Genomic DNA, 6937 nt, shown 5'->3' with positions numbered 1-6937 from the left:
ACCAGTCACAGCCACAGAACAAATAGTACGAGGGGTGATCCAAAAGTAATGATTAATCAGTTATTTCTAGTGCACACAAAAATACAAAAAAAATATCAGTCACTTGCTCAGTTACCCACTAGTTCAGGAAAAAAAAATCATATAAATAGGCCACGATTCCCGGGAGCTACATTCATTTGAATACGAACTGTCAAGGAGTGAACATCAAAATGGAAAAACACGAAATCAGAGCTGTCATTAAATACCTCTGCTTGAAAAAAATGTCTACCAAAGACATACACAGCGACTTGGTGGAAACATTAGGGGACTCTTCTCCTCCATATTCCACAGTTGCACGCTGGGCTAAGGAGTTTAAGCTGGGAAGAACATCGACGAAAGACGAACACCGCGAAGGACGCCCATTGACATCTCTCACTGCAGAAAATGTGAAAAAAGTTGAAGAAGTTGTATTGGAAGATCGAAGAGTGACTATCAGGCATGTTGCTGAGGTCACAGGGATCTCATATGGCAGCATTCAAAGAATCCTTGCGAACGAATTGCATATGAGAAAGGTCACCGCGCGTTGGGTACCGAAAATGTTAAACGACGAGCAAAAGAAGAAACGAGTCGACATGTCAAGAGCAAATCTCGAAAAGTTCCAGGCAGACACGGATAATTTTTTGTCACGTTTTGTGACCATGGACGAGACCTGGATCCACCATTTTGATCCTGAAACAAAACAACAATCGATGACATGGAAACGATCCGATGAACCGACGCCGAAGAAATTCAAAGTGTCAAGCTCAGCAGGGACTGTTATGGCGTCTGTTTTTTGGGACGCTGAAGGAATAATCATGGTGGACTACTTGGAAAAGGGGGCCACTATTACAGGCTCCTACTATGCAGAACAAATAAGAAGATTGCGGGAGGCTATTAAGGAGAAAAGGCGAGGCAAACTGCGGGCTGGCGTGCTGTTCCATCAAGACAACGCACCGGTTCACAAAGCTGCAATCGCCATGGCTGCCATTCAGGAAGCGGGCTTTGAACTGGTGGAACACCCCTCCTATTCACCAGATCTAGCCCCCAGTGACTTCTATCTCTTTCCACGACTCAAGAAACACCTCCGAGGCAAGAAATTTGACGATGATAGCGACGTGATGGCCGCGGTTGAGGACTTTTTTGAGAGTCAAGATAAAGATTTTTTTTCTAAGGGAATTTTAGGTTTAGAAAAGAGATGGACTAAATGTATAGACTTGCTAGGAGACTATGTTGAGAAATAAATTTATTTTTTTATTATATTCATTGTGTTTATTATTGATTATCATTACTTTTGGATCACCCCTCATTGGGCAAATAAGAATTTACTAACTAGGGTCCATCAGAAGCCCTCTGCCTTCGGCTTCGGGCTTTAATAACTCGAGTTTTGAATTTATGTACTGCCCGTGGTTCATACAATGTTTTTCATTACATTTGCGAGGAGATAAATATAATGTTTATTTCTTGTTACAACAATTATGGATTTTGTAAAGGCCGGCTTTTTGTTTTTCTTTTTTATCAACAGATGGCCAGCTAGCTTTTCTCCCATATTTTTCTTTCACAATCCGTTTATGCGTTCAAATGTCAACTCAAAGAGCACATTCTAAATCTACAAAACACGTCTGGAACAATTTTATTTGTATAAAGCGCCTCAAAATACAAAATTAAAAAGAAAAAGCAGAGTGAATCTTTGTTGGGACATTAGTTGAAATTTGTGTTATGTTTCCTATTTAATTATATTGTTTCATGTTTAAGTTTTTATTTAACTCGCGTCCACGTTTTGTTTTTATTTTATTCATATATTTTTATTTCCTTTAATCGGCATTTTCGAAAAGGGTCCACTGAAAACCAGCGCTGTGGCCCTGCTGCAGTATTAGCTGAGTTGGGTCCTTTTCAGTGCAATAATACACTTTTAATACTAATTATTAATATTGTACTCCACGTGTATTGTGCTGAATAAATTACTTTTCTTTCTTTTCTTTCCATAGACAATACAACTCGAACTAAAATGATGTAAAAAGCAAAGACGCATACAGCCATGATGGATTGTAAAAAAAAATATTTACAATCCATCATTGTATGGAAAATAATTTTGCCCCGCACTAGGGAAACCCTGTATCGCGGGTGCCATGGACACATACATAGATACCACAAATTACACCCAAACTCACGAATAAATGTAGGTCATACAAATATTTCTCCCGACACGGGAATCGAACCCGGGACCTCTTGCGTGGCAGTCCAGCATAATAACTGTTCGGCCATGGAGGCAATTTAAGACATTGGCTTGTTAAAATGAGTAATTTGTACCTAGTATTTGTGATCACTCCTACTTATCTATCATGACTCATGAGCGATCCGACAACTATTTTGGCCAGTCTTGTACCGAAAGAACATAACAGTGCTAGGAAAATTTGATCATGAGACAACTATGTGGAATTTCCTAATATCATGCGAAAACTCCCGAGATCCAAGCGGTGGCTTTCATAAATCAAAATTATTGGCAAAGTTTGAGGCGAGCAGACACCTGAGATATTCCCCGCATATTAATTACTCGAATATTACTCAACGATTATAAATTGTTTATGTTTAACACAAGATATCGCTTTATGATAATCAATATAGAAACTATTAATTAACGACCTTATATTCATATTAAGTGAAATCAATCAAAAGGTATATTATATAAATACCAATTATGCGTGTTTACTAATAAAGGTCGACTGAACATCACATTCAAGCGCGATCAGCGTAAAGCTGATATCAACAAAGCGAACAATCAGCGTGGTGAAGACAAAGCTGGCGTATAACTAGTTCAGATTTATCGCACGCTAAAGCTCACAGGTGATATCGCAACAAGCAACCATTCAAAGTGGGTACTCGTATTCAATACAGAGCCACTGTATCATTCTCGCCCACGGTACTTCAACGACAATGAACTCGCGCAATAAAAGGAAATTTTACCACCGCAAACTTGCGCCGTTGCAACTAAGCGCTGTAAATTTAGCGAAAAATATTTCTTTCGCGAAGAAAAACAAAAGCGACTTCATCCACGCTCTGAAATTTATGAGATGCGGCGCGGATTAAAAATGTTTGCCGTGCCCTCGGGTGTGGCCATGGCTTCATTAGAGTGTGCTTCTAGAATATTGTGATTAATATTTACCTTACACTTTTTGTCGTCAGTCCTTCATTCCCTAATATACTCGACACTCATAAACATACAGGTGTCTGTCTATCAATGCACTTACATATATATTATTCTATAGTGTCTATTTTTGAATGTCGAATGAGTTATAAACGGGAAAATTCAGTTAAGTTTATGTTATGCTGTAATGTTTTTAGTCCTTTTAAAATATATTAAAAATAAACTTGACATTAACTTTTAAAATGTTAACAATAAATAAATAAAAAATATTTACTTACACAATTTAGGACATTTTACGCTTTAATTATTAATGTATTCCAATGTCATTAAAGAATATTTGTCTTATAAATTAACAAATACATTTGTTCCTCTTCTACTTCGGTATTTTTTATATTCGTAGCAATGACGTCACATTTTCCGATGACTAAAGTCAGTAAGGGACCTGTGGATTGTTACTTTGAGATACGTATATAAACTTTATAGTCTCCTTCAGTTGAAAACCTAATTGAGGTCACTTTGAACAACCTAATTTTGGAAAGGTTAAGTAACCAAGCTCGATTCTATAGCTAGCGACTGTAAATAATTTCATTTTGAAAGTTTGAAAAGGCCGCAGGAAAAACTCGTCGTGGCGGTCCAAGTAGAACTCGAAGCGGAGAGGAAAGTTTTTACTATTAGCTATTTGTACCGAGTGAAACCGCCCACGACCAAAGCTGCAGTAGTGTTATGTAGCCGTAGTTGTAATAAGTAGTGTATAAAACTGTAACTGCTTGCACTTTTTAAAGAAGTTGTGAGTTACTTTTGAAGTGATTACTCCTGATTTGCAAACAGAAAAGTTGCAAACATCTTTAATAAGCTTTTTTGCTAAAAAAACGACATTAGATATTTATTGATTGTTTATGAGGGCAGGTCGCAACGAACCAGTACGTTACATGCCACCGATTTGTAGTTTTTCTCGTTTTCCATTGAATCCGTATGTGTCTACCACTGAAGAAAATAATACAGGTGTCTTAAGCCTCGATTACTATCGGAACCGCTGTCACCAAAACGCACACGAACAAATAATAAACACTACGAGATCTTGACAATGATTGGTCATAGTTTCTAATTTAAAAAGATGTAAAAAATTCTGGATTGTTAATATAATTTAAACATTACCCAGTCGCTATATCGTTGAAAGTTCAATACCTTTACTGCATTTAATTTTATATTGAAATTTTATTCGACGTGCTGTCGTCTTGTGGCCAGTAGCTGGACTACGACGAACGATTAACATCTGAATCAATTCGATAAACAGAAAATTAAAAATTTATTAAAATAAGGCTTACCGATGATATGAAATACTACTACGGGTAACATTTTTGGTGCGGCTGTCATTTTCACATCCAAAACAGCACAACAAGGTGTTTATTTTTCTGCTATTTTAGAAAATTTGCGCAAGAAAATGGCACAACCATAACACACAAAACGAAAATGGCGGACTGAGCTCTAGTAGGTGTTTCGAAACCTAATGTTGGCACGCATCAGACGCTAACTATGAACTAACCACTTCTACTGTAATTATTGTTCTGTGGTGTCTACTATCTACTTCTTCTTATCGTTTGAATGTTTGTAAGTTGCCACCTAGACTGCGTTATCCTTAGCCGCATACAGGTATTAGGGCGCAAGGGGCACAACAGCAAGTGCTGCAAGGTATGGTTTGGGCACCGCAGTCACATTGGGTTAGACCATTTACACTAGCATCCCTGAACCACCATTTGCACATTTTGTCTCTGCAGCGACCTACCTGAGTGCGAAGTCAATTCATGGACTGCCACACGGGCCACTGCAGATCGTAACCTGGAATAGTTCTATTGAAGGTAATGGTACGGCTTTTGAGGCGAGCTCGGGGAATTTGGTGGCCGTATAGAGGGTGTCGATTGTCACGATAGTTTAATAGCGCTTTTGTATGCGTTATTAAGAGTTATATTATTCAATTTCAATTTATATTTATGCTAGTGATTAATGTAATGTAAGTTATAAGTATTAATAAGAAACACAAAAATGTTTGTACTAAAAAGCAAAGGACAGACCGCGTAGATAGGAAACGTCACCAGAATGTAAAGAACTGAACACCATTCAATGACGTTAATGAATTTTAGCGGGGAATGTATGGCTAGGGGATTGCCAAAGAACTCGATCTATCTGGAGCGAAGGGAAAAATCATTAAAAACGAAATGAGTGCGTAAGGTGAATAAAGTAACTGAAAGGCGAATACGTTTATTTGTTTTATTCTTATTTGCCCTTTTCCCTTATGAAACCAAATGCGACAGCAGTAATTAACACTACGCTTTCTCGAATTTTGTCGATTTTGCGTCTCTAATGCCAAATTATTCAGCGGATTTAAATTAAATTGAAACTTAAGAAAACAATACAAAAAGTAATAATCATTTATTTTCTAAAATAGAATACGTTTATTTGCCAGAATACAGTAAATGTAAAGGTGTTAAGTAAAATTATGTAGGTACATTGTATTCAACCTGCAAGCAGACAGATATCCAAAAATTAATAGGATTTCATGTTAATTACACTTCAAAAATCATGAATATATACGTATGTATGTCTGAAATTAATAAGTCCACCCAAATTGTTTATAGGTTCTAGTAAAAAGTTGCAATTTTTAAGTTAGCGTAGTTTTAATTGCTGGTGTCGAACGGTAAACATAAAAAATTTACTCGGCAATACTCAACACCGTCTTACTTATAAATTACGCTTTGAAAAGTAATTTACAAGATTCATGCACGTGTACCGAAATTCATTGGTGTACCCACACCGTGCCATTACGAACAAGGAAGGACGCAGAAAGACACTTTCTTCTTCCACGCATCTTCAAATCCATGTCCCAAATACAATCAAATCTGTTCCACAAAGGCTTCTCTCAATAGTTACTACTCTCTACCGCTTATACCTATTGAAACTTGTAAACAGAGCTGTAGGCTATCCAAGTCTGGACAAGTACAATAGCTACTTCACACCATGCGGCAAGTTTCATAAGGTATAAGACGTAATAGCTGTAGTTCTCCTACACTGAATCAAACTTAGATAACTCTCACGTTACATTTGATCTCGAAGTTCAACTGAGTGGCAGGTTTCGAAACTGTAATTGTGGAATTAAGTGTTTGATGTACACACGCCAGCACATCAAGCTACACATTGACGTATCTTGTTCCGTTGCACTGGAGGAGATTTTCGAACAAAAATGTGTAGTCCGTACTTATACTATTGACAAACGACAAAAGAAATACGTCTATAGTAATAATAACCTAACGTCAGTACTAAAACAACCGACCTCAAAAGTCATTCATCCCCTAGTTTACCACCCTTAGAGGTCGAATATTTTCTTCAAATTTAATTGGGACCACTTCTGAGGTACTCTCTTTCCAACAAAAAAGAATCATCAAAATCGGTTCACAAATGGCGGAGTTATCGTGAAACATTCATACAAAAAAAAATTTTGAAGTCGGTAACAAAATTTAACAATATAAGTTTATACCGTAAAACGACTTTAAAAATAGCTCATATGGTTGTTAATCTGGAAACGACACCTTAAAGCTCGTATGCCTCAGATTCGCTATATGAGTCTGTTTCATTATATTTTAAATTCCAGTCCCGTGTCGGTATGTAAACGCCACATTTACTTACGGTTGAGGATGCCGGGCGCAGTGGCAGTACCCGTCAGCTCTTTTCGATTTAAAGCTCTGAGTGACATTGAAACTTCTATGAACAGGCGTAGGCGTATCG

The 6937-nt window shown here is 37.3% G+C and overlaps 1 protein-coding gene across 1 annotated transcript; it reads left to right on the top strand.

Annotated features, from left to right (window-relative positions):
- Positions 1-260: 260 nt before the first annotated feature.
- LOC113234920 (histone-lysine N-methyltransferase SETMAR-like) lies at positions 261-1259 on the top strand. The gene has a single exon (XM_026470441.1). The coding sequence runs from the start codon at positions 261-263 to the stop codon at positions 1257-1259; it is 999 nt and encodes a 332-aa protein (XP_026326226.1).
- The last annotated feature ends 5678 nt before the right edge of the window (positions 1260-6937 follow it).

This window comes from Hyposmocoma kahamanoa, unplaced genomic scaffold, assembly GCF_003589595.1.
Source record: "Hyposmocoma kahamanoa isolate Upper Pololo Valley unplaced genomic scaffold, ASM358959v1 86, whole genome shotgun sequence".
NCBI classification, from domain to species: domain Eukaryota; kingdom Metazoa; phylum Arthropoda; class Insecta; order Lepidoptera; family Cosmopterigidae; genus Hyposmocoma; species Hyposmocoma kahamanoa.
The sequence above is the reverse complement of the archived record's forward strand: the minus strand, read 5'-3'. Positions and strand labels throughout refer to the sequence as shown.